The sequence below is a fragment of the Aphis gossypii genome, chromosome 2, assembly GCF_020184175.1.
Source record: "Aphis gossypii isolate Hap1 chromosome 2, ASM2018417v2, whole genome shotgun sequence".
NCBI classification, from domain to species: domain Eukaryota; kingdom Metazoa; phylum Arthropoda; class Insecta; order Hemiptera; family Aphididae; genus Aphis; species Aphis gossypii.
Genome location: NC_065531.1, coordinates 54172876 through 54190508, shown reverse-complemented (window position 1 = coordinate 54190508; position 17633 = coordinate 54172876). Strand labels below are relative to the sequence as shown.

At 26.9% G+C, this 17633-nt stretch overlaps 1 protein-coding gene across 2 annotated transcripts; it reads right to left on the bottom strand.

The window, feature by feature from the left end:
- Positions 1-7999: 7999 nt before the first annotated feature.
- LOC114131602 (uncharacterized) lies at positions 8000-17601 on the bottom strand. 2 transcript variants are annotated; one of them, XM_050199513.1, is made up of 9 exons: positions 17151-17601; positions 11543-11715; positions 11412-11488; positions 11175-11352; positions 10661-10873; positions 10422-10569; positions 10100-10344; positions 9900-10028; positions 8000-8307 (listed from the first exon to the last, which is right to left on the bottom strand). In XM_050199513.1, the coding sequence occupies exons 1-9, from the start codon at positions 17464-17466 to the stop codon at positions 8050-8052; spliced, it is 1737 nt and encodes a 578-aa protein (XP_050055470.1). In that variant the 5' UTR covers positions 17467-17601; the 3' UTR covers positions 8000-8049. The 2 variants fall into 2 exon arrangements, with proteins under 2 accessions (XP_050055470.1, XP_027852661.1); XM_027996860.2 differs by lacking the exon at positions 17151-17601 and adding an exon at positions 13659-13981.
- Between the last annotated feature and the right edge of the window lie 32 nt (positions 17602-17633).

Genomic DNA, 17633 nt, shown 5'->3' with positions numbered 1-17633 from the left:
AAATAGAATTAGTGTTACTGGACTGCACACTTTTGACTGAAATAAATACCAAGTTTTGCTTACAGGAGAATTTGTGGTGTCGCTCGATCAGTGACAATTATCTTTTCTATAACACTCCTTTAAGATGGTTAAATTTATAATATTGTTTAAAATACCTGCACAGTAAAAATCTATACTATACCGTGTTTGACTTATTAGCAAAAAATGTTTCTGCCAAAATCACACTTAAGAAATTTATTTATTGCATTATGCATCCGTGGTACGCCTATGTGTATATACAACATATTTTATATTCCATGCGTAGTTAATGCTTTACTTTATTTTAACTTAACTATTTTTAAATACATAGTAAAGCGTCTAAATAGATACAAGATGTATAAGTTACTCGAACTTTTTTTTCAATTTAAAACCATCGAGTTTATCTATAAAAATTGGACTGAAGTGGTACTAACTGAATACGCGCAGCAGTAGTTTCCAATTGTCTTTTGCCTTATTTTATTAATTATAATTTCTATGTATTATTTCAGAATGAAATATTATATAATCATACAAAATTACCAGCAATTATACTTTTGTTCAAGGATAATAGTGGTTATCGTTTTCGTGGTTTTGCATACAAATATATTTTTTTAAGACTTATTACTGTTTACTGATTAGTATGATTAGTACACAACGTAATGTAGGTAGTAGGTACACTATTATCTTGACATTTTTTGAACTAATTATATTATAAGAACGATGCTTATAGAAGGACTAACACACTCTATAAATGTTTAAAAACTTAATAACAACCTGTTTAACTAATTAATTAAAATATAATTATAATATTACCACGGATATTTAAAAATGATTTACCTATATAATTTATGGGCTCAAACATTCAAATCTTCTAAAGTTTCTTTATTTGGATATGGACAACTTAGGTCTTAGTGTCTAGTATTTAAATTATCTATTATTAATGAATTAAATTATGTTCCTGTACAAGTACACTATTAGGTGGTGCAAGATGAAGACATGTAACTCCCCCTAAAAAAATTATCATCTCTTAGTTATGAATAATACTTGAATACATTTTTTTAATGATAATACTACATGATGTACATAAGTACTCACACTTTGTTAATCAATTACGGCTGTACATCGTAATATTATGTGTTATTGTGATTTGTGTTCATAGAAAAAAATTTATCACGGCACCAAGTTTGTTGAAAAAGTAGTTGAAAATTTACTTTGCAAAAACGCAATTTACAGTTTTTATTTTAAAATATTATTTTTGTCCACATAAAAAATGTATATATGTTTTTTTATTTAATAAACGCAATTTTTTTGATTCTTAATTGTTTAATTTTTTTATTTTATGATTGTCACTCTCCTAGATTTTGACAGATGGGGCGCCCTTGTTTATGTAGCACATCCCATTGTTTAGCGGAATGTATGAAATCGGTGAAACCCGAAAGCGTAAATCACCCTTTTCTTCGATAGCTCAAAAGCACAAAATGAATTTGCGCTTTTGTACCTTGGTAGTTGGATAAAAGCGCAAAAATAAATTGTATTACTTGATACAATATTTTACTTACCTAACGCTCGACGCTTTCCATGTCTTACGCGTGGCCTTATCCGTTCCATGACAGATTGCAGCAATGCATCCCGACGGTTATTGCATTTGTATAACTAAAATATTATAAAAAAATAATTAAATATTATTGAGAAGTAATTAGCAGGTAGTTTTTCTCTTTCCACTAGTGGTAACTGGTAATATATATATATATAAACAACATACTATTTTCTAAATATAATATATTTGTACTTTATTAAACATTTTTATATCATATTGATAAGTATTATATACCTATATGACTATTTATTATAATTTTTTATAGTCGTATTAACAAGATCAAAAACTAATATTCTAAACATTCCTTTGAATATTACTATTTTGTGAAATTTATCACAATTTACTTTTACAATTATAGTCTATAAATAATAATATAATTGTCTACTAAAGATCGTGCTTATAGCAGCAGTCTTATATACTATGACTAGAATAATAATCCTGTAGTTTAACATGAAATTGGGAATATGAGTTGTATTCACAATAAAAAAAACTAGAACAAATAAAATCAGTAATCATAATTGAAATAGACGGCAGATTGTTATATATTACCTACTTACCAAGAAAATTTTATCTTAAACGACACTTGATATATTTTAATATTGAAATAAATAAGGTCATTAATATATTATTATGTTCTTGCAAATGTTAAGTAAATATTTAAGATTTAACTCAATCAACTGCTCACGAAGCACAAGTCGTCAATATAATATATACATATCTTCAAAAACAAGTACAAAACTATGAAAAAAAATGTAGGTGGGTTAGGTATGGATAATATAATAGTACAGCGTATACTAAATACTTACATACAACCTACCCTCAACCCTGATATTTTATATTTAATATTTATAATTTGTAATTTTTTTATAGTTTTTTTTTTTCAGAAAACAATAATAATGATATAAACACTTGACGTTTTATCAATAGATTAATATTTTGGCATTTATAGTCATGATTTGTGAATTTGTGATTGATTGAAATACATACATAATACATATTATATTATATACCTAAAGCCTATTAACAATTTCATATTTTCATTTATGATTTCCAACCGATTAACAGTAAGAATGTTTATATATAAAAATGATATTTAGATACTCGGTTAGGTAATTTAAATTTAAATACTTAAAATTAAAAATGTTTTAAAAACACATCATCATTCATCAGAGTATTAATTTCTCGTTTACTTTGTTAAAATTATTAAAACTTAGAATATTTTATTTTAACTTTAATTTAAACCTATAATTTTACTTTTGTTAGAAAAATATTTACATAGTTAACAATATATTTTATAAGCTACTACTATAATGGTCGATTTACTAGTTTACTGTTTAAAATTTTATTGTATCGTTCATATAGCCACATAATATAAGCTATCAATATTTTTGACTGTATAGATTGATTTTAATTAAATGGTTTTTAGAATTTATATCGAAGTACATAAAAAAATTTGATAAAAGTTTTGTTTCGCTTTATAATTAAATTAAATCTTTGTACGCTATCAACACATTTATATATTAAAAAAATTGTTTGTGGTTTAAAACGATTTATTATTATGTCCTAAAAAAACATAAAATACATACGACATATCATAATATATTAAATTATCAACCGTCTTATATAGGTACAATGTACATATTGGTGCAAATTAAGTATTTTCTTAAAAATATTAAACCTAAAGGTTTATCAATAAATTGAATACAAAACCTTAGCTATATATGTAGATAGGTACTTCATACCTACAGCGTAACCACTTATAGAGTAGTATAATATACATATTTTATAGTATGCCTACTTATAGGTGCGAGCATATACTAACTATACAGCTATATTGCTATTAAATAATTTAAATAATCAATACCATTAGAAGTATTGTGGGTAATTATTTTGAAATTGTACATTTCTCTAGTGATTAATCTCGTTAATTAATAAAAAAAAGTGATAATGCTTCGTTACATAATTAATGTATCTAACAAAAACGACCTCAGTAGTACAGTCTATATATAAAATATTATATTCATGCAGTTGTATTTATCTGTAAAATTTAAAAACGGAAACTTTTATGAACATGCCCACTCCAAAGTGGAAAAATCTAAAGTCCGTCGGACATTTTCCCAAAGCGACGGAAAGGGCGTGTGAATCAACGATCCCCCCAAAAGAAGTATTGCAAGCGACACGCGTGTACATCATAATATTATACTATTATACTTGCGCACTTTAAAATGCGTTTAGAACATAATAAATAAATAATTATTATTATATGATCACGATGTGGGCCCCTCATTGTCCGGGTGCAGTGTGCACTTACTGTGAAAACAACGCCCGCTTGTAGGGATCGTGCCAAAATCGAATAGGTACGCATAACCACCGTATAGATCAAAATATATTGATTTGTGAATAACAATAATGATAATAATTGTTTCGGATGGCGATTGAAGGGTTTGTATCTACTTTGTAGTCCTGACTCGGTAAATATATCGAGACACCGGAGTGTGTGGCCGAGTGGGTCGTAGTTTTACACGACTTTCATGGTATATACCACTAAGTATTTGTTTTATATACGATGTATACTCGACGAAACGTTTCCACAAAATTTAGGTCTTGTAACGCGAACTCGTTTTGAAAATATATTATCGTCTGTCCGCCAATCGATTCCTTGTAAAGTACGAACGTATCAAAAAAAATCCTCATCCAACACATTCACACTACGCAAATATACAACATAATAACAGTAAAGTTCGTTATTTTGCAGTGGTTCGTTTCTCCTGTCACGTCGCACGAGGAAGTATACATTCTATAGGCAATAGGCACACAAGAAAAAGGCGGCGAGGGGTGCCCCACCCATCGCACCATATACGACTCCGTCAAAACACTCAAAACGACTACTTACTTATAATAATGTGCTGTGAGCAAAATTATAAATATAATATATTGTATTTACCTATATTGTGTTTGTGTCGTTTATGATCCAAGTTATTCGTATTATTACGGTTTTTCTTTTGTCCGCGATGGTTGTTTTATACGCCCTTCTCCGGTACGTATATAAACACATAAAATTATAATATTATATTATACTATCAACCAACCTAAATAATATTATACAACCCTTGTCGTGTTTTCTGTTCACGCGGGGTTTTCAGCTTGCAATAACGCGGTAACCATCGTGTTATATAGGTATACCCGTTACTAATACCTTGGTATATACGAAGGATATCTGTTTATGCAATATATTGTTCTAGATATTAATATACCTACCAATTATTATAGTGCGTTATAGCATTTTATAAGATCACGATGAGCTCGAGGAATTGCATCTTAAACGATGACCACTGACCCGGTTTGCGGAATTCCATATAGCCACGCGGGTATAATATAATAAATAAACATGACACGAAGAGAGAGAGGTAAACAGAGAATTTTTATTTTATTTTCGCATTCCCACCCGTGGAGAAAATTATAATCGCACGGTTAGAGCCGCGTTTTGTGTACGGTTGTACATCACCTATAATATTATACCAACCTATGGGTATATCCGGTATAGGTTCGGTATAATTACATTATACATTTATACTTATACATTGTGCCTGTTGCGCATGCAAGCGATGAGAAACGTCTTCGTCTACATCCTCTAGCGATTTTCAAGTTGATATAATGATATGTATAATATTATATATTTATATGTATATAACAATGTCCAAAGACAATCGGCTGCTTATTATCATTAGCAAAACACGGAGAATGAGATTTGTTGGGGGAGAGAGGGTTTCCTGGCTAGCTGGGACTCTAAAAATCTTACGTGCGCTCCTAATAGTATTCTTACCATTTTACCTTTAAATTTTATGACAGGTCATTTTAGGTCGATTAATTTTAGTTTACAAAAAATTAACAGAAAAAAGTAGATTATTCTGAACTCAGAATTTATTATCTTATGCATTTTAATTAAATGGACTAAATGGAGATAACGCAGCACTGGGATACACGACTGCTTCTTATAATAAAAATAATTACTGACCGTAAGTAACCAAAATAACATTTGAACAGCACGATAATGATTATGATTTTGTAAATGTTGAATTATCATAAATTAGTGTTTATATACTTCAATAATTATTTAAAGAATACACAGTAGAGTCCCTATACGCAAAGGCCTACACACAAAGGACTACCCTATACCATGGTCAATATGAACCGGCTTTGGTGAGTCGACCAATGGTTTGTTATATAATGAGCAACGCGACTGCTGCACGACGCAAATACGTGAAGCAAACGACGAACACGACTCGCCAGTTCCGTTTAGATTTCTACAAACAGTATTACAGTGACGTCAAGTCGTTATTTTGTAGGCACATAATATTATCTTTGTCCCCGTGGTCTGTAGGCGATGAATCGGTGTGTTGTTTATTTTTTTTTTTTTGAATTTCAAAAAACGATCGATACGTTATATTTACGTGTTGCAATAATCAACGATTGTGTATATTATATATCAAAAATTGTTATTATTTTTATATTATGTTTTGTTAAACACTACGGCGTGGCACAAAAATAATTTCCGTTTTAATATGTGTTCATGGGGGTCAAACGATTCGACGATAGAGTGAACTTTGCCGACCAAACAACGCAACCTTTCGTAAAATTCACATTTTTATCAGTCAATATTGTTTATGAATACGTTTACTCATATACATGCTTACGAACGTAATTTAATGACACATTTTTAGAACAACAAAAAACCGATTAGATCCGTTTGATTATTATTTATTAAAATAGTCTTATCGTGAAATCTGCTCCTAAATTGTTACGGTATAGACTACACAACATACGTGTACATTGGATTGCGTCATCTTCGGCGTAAGACATAAGATAAATATAATATACATAATATTTTAAATATTGGCAGATGTCAAAATTGAAAATTCCGTATTTAAACTATAAATAACGATATTCATAATTTTTTATAATTCAAAAACATTCGAAATATAAAACTTACGCATATTATTATATTTTATACACACAATGACTGAATGACGTATTAAAGTATACATCTCCCGATCTCCGTTCAGAATCGTTTTTCATATTATACAAAAAAAGATAAAAGTATTATTGAATTTAAATTTATCTTATCCATAACAGTAATCCCACTCAACACTTACTATACAGCACAGCAATACCTACCTACTTGCCCAGTTTTTTGTTTTTAATTTCTTTTAGATATTTTTATCTAACAGATAAATTGTTTACATTATTCTTAACATTATGAAACATAGTTAATTTTATATTCTGTGTAGAAAGTATGTAGCATAAAACTTTATAAGAAATGTAATGAATTTTAGAATTTCATAGTCATTGATATGAATTATGGTGCATTTAGTTTATTTTTCTAAGTAAATAACCTTTTTTTTTGTAGCATATATTTGAAAATATTTAATTTATATAAGTAACCTTATAATAAATGATAATATATGTTAAAATGATTGAACCTGGCTAGTGTTATTTGAACTAAAAAAGGCGCCCAATAGCAATACTTTATGAATAAGAGTAATGGCGGTGCAGGACTCAAGACTTAGTAGGGGACTGGAATGGTATGAAAAGAACAAATACAATATTTGGATGAGAATAGAGGTTCTCAGTGATTGTGTTAATGTGGAAATCTGAGTAGATAGTTTAGTTAAAGGTTGTATTAGATGAACTATTGAGACATAGAGTAAATTTAGTTGTACAACCTTTAACTAAGATTAGTTTTTTTTCATACATTTTAAGATGGATAGAAAGAGTTTCAAATATCAGATGGAGAATAAACAATAAATATCAAAAAGTAAAGATGAATCAGAGAAAATAATTTATTTAAATATGAAGGGTATTACAATAAGTAATTAAAGAAAAAACAAACGGATGAACCGGAAAATGTATGTATTGGTGTTAGGAGTATATGACAGAAAAATGTCAACATTTTAATACTGTATTATTTTTTAAATGAAAAGAGATCTGCAAGCACTTGCTGTCACCAGGTCCGGCTCAAGGGATAGGCGACATAGGCTCATGTCTAGGGCTGCATTTAACATTTTTGTAATATAGATTAAAAAAATATATATATATTTGATGTAGTATGTAAGGGTGTCTAAGGGGTGGCAAAACTCAAATTTACCTAGGTGTTTTTAAACACTTGAGCCGGTCCTGGCTGTCACTCTGAAAAAGTTAAGCTCCCTAAACATGATGTGTATCAACAAAAATTAAAATATTTATTATACAAAAATGGTAAAATTAATTAACACTTTAGACAGTTTATCAATTGATAATAATTTATTATTAGCAAGGCAATGTGAGCATTTAATAGAGCTCTATAATTAATAATAAGAATAAGTTAACAATAACAAAATGGAATAATACTATAGAACAACTTAATTTTTATTGAGCAAATACAAGAAACGTCAAGTTTATGAAAAATACACGCTTTTTTGTTCTTGTTTCCATTTAGTATACATATTTTTAGGAATTTTATTCATACTATTTAATTTTTCAATAAAACTGTTTCGTAACTCATCATCTACCAATTGGGTATTCATCAAAGTCTTAAGAAATGTACCAGTAAAATATTTATTTCTGAAAACACATGCTTCTAAAACAACTCGCATTATTTGACCAGTTGATTTGTAAGATTCAAGCACCTTGACAATGTCTGATTCATGACGGTTCTGAAATATAGTACAATAAAATTCAATATCATTATTTATTATTTGTTACATTAACATGATGAATGATTAGTTAATATGCTCAACTATAAAACACATTGAAAATCAATGAAATAATTAATGCTTCGATCTTTTTATCATAAATTATAAAATAATCTTGTACACTAAAAACTCTATAACAGGGGCGGCCAAACGGTCGATCATGTTAGAATTTATTTTTAGGGCCACTTGCTCTATATGTTTCTTAATAATTATATTATTCAATAATAAAAAAAAAATTGTATGGAAGTCGATCTTCAAAGGTGAAGTTTATTTTTAGTAGATTGTGACCAAAAAAAATTTGGCCACCCCTGCTCTATAACAAATCTGAAGGGACTAAGAGATATTTTTAGTCATAAAGAATTTTCTTAATGGTGAGGGTTTAAAAAAAAAATTAATTATTTTTTTATTTTTTGCATGATGGAATTATTATTATTTATTGTATTTATGTATTATTATTATCATACATTTTATTATTTTTACATTACATGAGTATTTTATTACATATCTATTATTTTATTAAATTTTATTAATTTATTAGGTTATGTTAGTTATGTATTATATTTTATATAATTATTTAAAATAGTCGGTCATCTTTGTTTAAACTTTTTTACTCTGCCAATATTTTTATTTTTTTTTTTTTTGAATTTGTATAATGAACATAAAATATTGCTTCATTATTGTGTGACTAATACACTATAGAAAATTAATTAATTAATGGGTTATAAATCAAACCAAACAATATACTATAATATTTAAGTTATATAGAGTTTTTCGTTTTAATACATTTCATTATATAGAGTTATCACTGTGCATTAATTTAATTGATATAAGGCCATGGTGTAAACAATTTTGATTATAGCTTAAAAAATGCTATTTATTCAAATATTTTTAATATGATAAAAACAAATTAATGAAGAAATACAGATAGTGTTCTACTTAATCTTAAATTTGATAGTAAAAATGGTTCTAGTATTGAACTTGAACCTATAATTAATACATTTGTCAACAATTACTTGTAAAAGAATAAAGAAACAATTACCATTTATTGAAATTATACGTATTAGTAATAAAATGTTGAAATTTTATCATAGAATTATGATAATACAAGAAAGCTAAGATATTTTTAATAATGTATTACCTTATTCAATAATAAATTTAATTAATTAAGGTAAATGCAATATAGTTAGCCACATAATTGTTTCAATGTAAATTAAATAATTTATTAACATAGAAGTATGGCTAGTATATTGCTTTTATTAAACAAATGAGTTTAACTATTTAGCACAAAAGTTGCAATTTTTTTACATGAATTGTTTTGTTTTAAACCTAAACTTGATTTTACAGAAATAAACATATACATATTATTTTTAACATGGCCTTAACAATCAAATATTTTCAGTAGATTATTGGCAAAAAATATAAATATTTGGGATTTTGCATAATTAAATACATATTGCTTCAAAATTATTATTTGTATTGAATTAAAATTAACATAATTATATTATAAATTCCTTGTGTAGTATTAAATAAATAATTTGTTTGATTTTTTTTACCTGACAATCATCGTAATTTTTAAACAGACCCATGTAATCTTCTCCGTGGTTTATTTTTATTAGTTGGGCTTGGGCTCTTTTTACATAAACTGACTGTACATCTCCACAGGATTCTGTTAGTTTAGGTTGCTAGGAAAGAATAACATATTAATATAAATACATTTAAAATAACCAAACTCATGAATTATTTATGTAATTACAGTATTAATGTGGGCTGCTAAAGCGGCCGGTACATCAATAGGCAATAGTTCAGTGAGCAAAGAGTAGAATACTTTAGCAGTATCAACATTTGGTTTATATGAACTGTACCATCTGTTGTATTCTGACCAAAGACCAATTTCCAAACAACAATGACGAAAAATTAATAAAGCACCTTTTTGCATTAAGAAACTTTTTTCTGTAATCGATTGGGACAATGTTTGATTGAAAAAATCTTCTAATTTCACTGTTAAAGAAAAATATTAAATTTATAAATAATAATATACAATTTATATTACAAATATATAACAGAGAAATAAATACATTTTAACATATGACATCTATCAGGTTTAGTTTTTACAAAAGTAGATATTAAGGATAGTATCAATTTCCAATTGGCTTTTTCTGAATGTTGTGTTAAGACATTTTGAATCAATATATAAATAACATCTTCAGCAATTTCATCTATAAACTGAAATAATTTAAGTTATAAACTTCAATTACTAAATTATTTATATAATTAAGTTTGAAGGAAGATGAAAAGTAATAAAGACATAAAGTACCATTTTGAGCATGTTGAAAACAGAATCTGGAGTTTTATACAATCTATATTGTTCATATGCAATATTCAAATGAAAATCAACATCAGCTATAAGCATGTTTTTTAATATTATTTTTAATATTTTTTGAATTGTCGAGTTTGTTAAATAAGGTGAACATTTAAGATTTTTCAAATACAACCATCCATCATGATTTCTTATGATTATTAAACTTGACTGTTAAAATGTAGAGATAAATCTATAAATGTAAATTATTAATATTATAAAACATTGATACAAGGCTGTATCTGGATCCTTGCCCCCTCAACATTTTTAAATAGAAAATCATTTTTATTTATTATAATGAAAATGTTAAAAAATATAAACTAATGTTTATCATAAATTCATAAAAGTATAAAAATATATTATATAATAAGCAATATATAGTATGGTATAAAACATACTTCTAGACCCCAACCCTCCAAAAAAAGTTTAGATATGGCCTTGTATTGATGTATATTATTCACAAAATCAGTACTTGAGTTAAAAACTGTTGAATAATTTGTATGTGTTGATCAAATTTATGGTTAGGCTCTCCAGACAATAAAATTAATAAACTACCCAATAAATCTGTCAAAATGTCTTGACATAGCTTTTCCTTTGATTCAGACATACAAAGCAGGGTTTTAACAATATGATCAAGATCCCACTTATAACTGAAACAAATTGATATAATGCAAGTAAAGTAAAAATATTTAGTAAATATTTTACTGACCATGTGATAAATTCTGTAAAGTCAACAATTTGTTTTGTATGTAGTTGCCAAATTATTTCAATGGAATATTTATTCTCCTGAAATAATAATATTAAAGATTTTGTAATAGCTTAAAACAGAATAATGTGTACCTGAAGTTCCAAAATAGTCTTTAGTAAATTTGAATTAATATCTTTAGATAATTCATTGATTAAATTATCTAAAGTACTTCTATCTTGTTCATTCAACAACATACTCATGTCTTTGTTTCTTATAAGTAATTTATTTAATTCTTCTGCATTCTTATATAAAAACATTTTGACACCTAAAATAAGAGTTGATCAATAATATAATAATTTAATATAATTCTAATCGATACATTAAAATATAGATCAGTATTGAAGCATGAAAAATATTTATCTTAATTTAATTTGTTAAAAATAATTAAGACGATATATTTATAAATATACTAATTAGTATAAATTATAAACTAGTGTTTTTAATTTCAATAATCATGTTTAAAAATATGAATAAATTTAGTTTTAATGAAAAATAATAATTCTAGGATTTAGAGGTTAAAATAAATACAATTTTCTTTAATAATTCGATACGTATTTAATTGAGCAAAATGTATTGACTATTTTTTTTATTAATAATAGTTTTATTAAACAGAATTATTGAATAATACAAATAATAAATGCGTCTTAAATGAATAGCAGGCAAGAGCAATTTCTAGACTTCTGAGTTCTAATATTTAATACTGAAAACCCTTGAAAACATGTCGAAAACTCATTAAAAATAGATAGTCAAGAATGATATTTAATCGAGTTTTACTATATTCACGCGTTATATCATAGAATAGATTAAATTTAAGCTATTCAGTGGTTGTATCTTATATGTTAGTAAAGTAAAAATTATAATATCTATATTTTTATTTAGTTATCAATACATATGTATGTATTTATAAAATCAATGAATATGACGACATCATAAGTAAATTAGACAATTAAGGCACATTGATTTATTCTAAGAAAATTTTTAATAATGATTGATGAAATAATAATAAGAGGCATGTTTGAACTATCAACTCTGTTTGTCATATCAACAAATAAGATGAATTGAAGTTAAATATATATAAATGTACAATGTACATTAGAAGTCTATAAAAATTAATATTATAACATTAGTATTGTGCGTTTGAAACTATTTTAATTATTTAGTAGTATTAAATACTAACGATAAAATACATGTGTATTATCTAATATTAATAATGCATAAAGAAATGTACTATAGTGTTTGAATCATTAATTTAGAACCATGCTCAAAATAAAATTCTTGACGGATATAATGAATACAAATATCATGAAAAATATTCACTACAAGACGTGTAAATAATTATAAATCAACATTAAGTTAATTTTTATTTAGTTTAAAAATGAATAATATAAACCTTTTAGAATCATCTGTATAATATGTAAATATTTATATAATACTAACAAAATATTATATTTTTATGTACATTCATAGTGTCTTCTATGAGGCTTATTAAATATAATTTTCTATTTTTGTTTTTACTTTCACTTTTGATAGTATTTTATGAAGGTATATTTTTATTTGCTAAAATTATTGTTTAAATTAATTATGAGATGCAAGTACAATTTTTTTTTTTAATGTTAAATAGACAACTACATTAAATGTTGATACATCTTAATAATGATTTGTGCTATTATATAAGTTAATATTTCTAGTTTCAGATAAAAAGCAATTTAAATATCTTATTTTGTAGATAAATTATGATTAATTGTATGATAAAATTTAAAATTATAATTTTTGTAAATATTGAGTTATTATAGTACTATTTCTTAACATCTATACCCGGTGTTCTTTAAATATTTGTTTTTAAAAAAATTTTAACAGTAAGAAACAACAAAAAAGTTGGCATTTGATATGAACAGTTATGAAAAATATTATTCATAATTAACTCATTACTCTAATGAATTTGTCTTCAATATACTATGGATACAATATAATTTATAACAATATTGGCAAAATTGTGTTTGTTGAATGAAATGCCAGGTCTAAACGGTTGCAAGTAAATTTCAGGTAAACACTACAAGCACATTTTGGTAATAGGCCAATTCACACAAATATGCATTAGGTAAAGCTAATAACATAAAATTGGTAATGTTCAGCCCAAACATACTGTTATATATTTACAGAATGAGAAAACACAAGATTTCTTTTTAATATATTACATTATCTCCTTACCATTTAAACTTTAAGATTTGATTAATATAATTTTGCTAAGCCACAGGTCTTCATATTATTATACTCAAAAAAAAATTAAATACTGATATCTTTATAGACAACTTTGCTAAGAAATGTTGATAAACTGGTCAGTTTTTTCATATTAAACTCAAAATACTGATAAATAAGATAAGCCACTGTAAGGTATTTAAAAAAAAAAATATTGAGAGTACTTAACTTTTTTATGTGGTAAAAGTTAAAAACAATTATGATTTCTTTATTATTTAGTATTTACTAATAAAATTTAAAAATATAAATGTCAACATTTTTATATCTTTACATGCAAAAAAAAGGTAAATACTAAATAAAAACATTCATAATCTAATTTTAAAAATTTAAATAGTAGTGAATACCGGAATGGAATGACAACAGATATCTTATCTTCTTAAAATTAAACATGCAAATGGCCGACTTCATAATATAAGATAAGAGAGCGGCTAACTATCAAATTGGCCAAATCGATTATTGCTTGGGTAATGTTTTATATAAGATCGTGCCATCGAGGTCCTACCCATTACTTACCAAAAATTTTTTTTAATAATCAAAGTCACTGAAATTATATAAAAAGTGAATGAATAGTTAGTATACATCATACAATATTACGATAATAAAATAATTAATGAATAATAGTACCTAGGTATATTATTTATAACTGCAGGGCCCTCACATACAATTTCGGGCCCCTATAGTAAATGTTTGTCGGGGCCCTTTATAAAACTTCCAAAAATACAATTTACCATCTATATAACAATTTTTGGAATAATATTTGTTTTTTAATTATACTTATTCAAATCCAATATTCACTGATAAGACAGGATACCGTAGTAAATATAGTTAGTAAATTATAAAAAATCAATATTCATAAGTATTTCAACATTAATAATGTCTTTTCTATATTTATATATTTATCTATATTTATAATTAAATAATTATTTGTATAGATTGTTTATTTCTAATAAAAAAAAAAAAAAAAGTTATAATTTTATTTTGCAGGTTTTGAGCTCAACTTAATCAATGGTTAAATATTAAATTAACTATCATTAATCAATGACTATGACGTAAAATTTTATAAAATGTTATTTTACAATATTATTTAATATAAAATAAGTATTTCTGCTAAAATTTCAAAAATTACAAATAAATTTCAACAGATCCACGGGGGCCCTTAAAATAGCTGGGCCCCTGTCCTCAAAGTCTATTAAACCCCCCCCCCCCCCTTGTGGGGGCCCTGTTTATAAGGATCTTCTAAGATCATGATTTATATTATTATCCATTATATTAGCCAAGATTGAAGTTGTTTAATGATAATGTATTAATGCAGATTACGATTAAGTTTTATAGTACAACACACTCTTACATGAATTGTAATTAAATTGTAATTTGTTTAAAATTTAAATGTATTGGTCTTCTATTTTCTATTCAAATAGACTTCAAAATAATAAAACAACTTTATATTATACAGCCGTCAGGCGTCAGCCGTATAGGTATGTTATATTATTTGAAGTAACATCCTGACATTTTTTAATCATTAAAATCCCTTTGGTCTTGTCTCTTGTACAAAATAAGAGTTATGTAGTTCGTACTAAAACTATTCTAGTTGTTATATTTAAATATTTTTCATTCGTTTGAGTAAAAAGTGTTATACTTTATTCGATATTGTTTTATTGAATTTGTATTCATATATTATGTTTTTCGGGTCTGCTCAAAAAAAAATTCAACTACGTTACTGTGTGTATAGCCTTGGTATTTTAAAATTTTATCGGTTTTTAATATTTTTCTTTTTCTCAGCTTAAAAGTAAAATAATTAACAAAATTTAAGGAGAAAATCGGCTTAGATATGGCTTTAATCAATCATTATTTTTTATTATATAGGTACTTATTTCCACTTATATACTGCTTGAACAAATAGTACCAAACCTAAAATAAACACATAAATAAAACAATAATTTACAATTAAGACAAAGACACTCCACAAAATCTATTATTCACCCTGATTTTCAATATTTTTACGAATGAATAGAACTCCAATATCACGACACACCTATACAGACGACAAATTTATTTTAATAATGAGCGACATGATAAATGCCTTAATTTCTTTTCAGGACCAATACCTTAAAAACAAATTAGACAATTAGTACAGCTCATCCAAGACAACATTTTTTATAAAAAAAAATAAAATCATTTTCATGAGGTTTTCATATTATCACGTAGGTATTCCAGGAAACGAAAAAAGAGACACAATGGTTAACAAAGGTTAGATTAGGGTAGTTTAATCCCTAACGACTACCATGGCACCACTATAGATACAATTTCTAGTAAATACATAATAAACGAATCACCAAAATGAAAAATAAAAACATCATGACAAAACCATTAGAGTTCAATACTTCAATACCTAACAACATAAAAAACAAATACTGAAATACCTATAATGGTCAACTAAATACCTAGTCAACTCGACTGTCTTGATTAGAAGAGAACAATTAATAATCAATAATCATAAACATAGATACTGATACAGAATAAGACACTTGCATCTTACTTATATCTGATCAGTATAAGGAATCCAGACTATTGTGTAATATTATTATTTATAATAAATAGTAATACGTTCAAGTGCAACTCTTCACAAATTACAATTGAACTCATAATTAAATATTTCTCAAAATATTCAGTTCATCAATATCAGAAATAGTCCTCTTAACCTTTTCAATATTGAGAAAATGAGAATATATTAAATTTTTTCTAACGCAGGCAGATATAAAACTCAAATTTAAACTCGTAACAAATGGTAAGTAATTTAACATGAAATTCCATTGGTCCAACTGTCCAAGCCAGTGTAAAATTATACCATACCGGTACAACGAACTATATTAATGATATGTTTCAAACGTCGGTTTAGGCACATTTCATGTAAATGCTTTAGTAATTTGCTGTGATTTTATAAGAATTTTTTTGTGACTAAGAAGTTAAATCGTTTACCCATCACTCATTATTTAGTCATTAGAACATAAAAATAAATAAAATATGTTTTTTATACAAGTATGAAGCCATAGTAAATTTAACTAATACCTAGTACCGATAGAGATAAAACAGAATAAATACTGATTTATATAGCAGAAAATACGGCCTAAGACTACCTACTAATATTATAATATTAGTGGCTATATATTTTAAGAACACGATAATAAGAAAATGTTACAAAAAAAAAAAAAATGCAAAATTTACCCAACAAATAGGTACGAGATAATGTTAAACACGTATGACGATAACTATAATATGTTAAATACCTATCATAATCGGGATTTACCATTGCCGAATACATATTATAATAAAACCGCAACGTTATCGTCGCATTTTTGATCGAATATTAACATAAAATTCAGTGACTCGACACCGCAATCTAAGAGATAGTGTGGTAATAATAGTTTTAAATAATTTTTACTTAACTATCCCAAAAATTTGAGTGCGCACACATTGTAATGATACATTTTTTTTTTTTTCGTGGAAAGCGCACGTGCGCCAGTAGCCGGCGGCGGCAACACGCCGCGTGTCGTTGACCGTTGCTGAAAAAAACCCGCGAACGGGTTGACCGACCGGCGGAGGAGGGACTCGCGGTACACGTCGCGTAACAAGCGGGACTCCCGGCGGTGTTGTCGTAGGACTTTTGAAAAAGCTCTCGTGGCCGCGGTCGGTGTATGAAGTCGTGACGACCCGACTCGGTCGGGCGTCGTACGGACAGACACGAAAAAGTGCACACCGACATTATAATATTGATATAATAATATCATAGTCGGTAAAAAAAAAATCGGCGGCCGACGACGACGACGACGACGGTAGATAAGAAACAACTCGTTCGGCGCGCGCACGTCAAGTCGCCGTGGCGCCGCCTGACCGGAGTCGCGTCGCGCGGATCGGTCACTCGGCACCGTC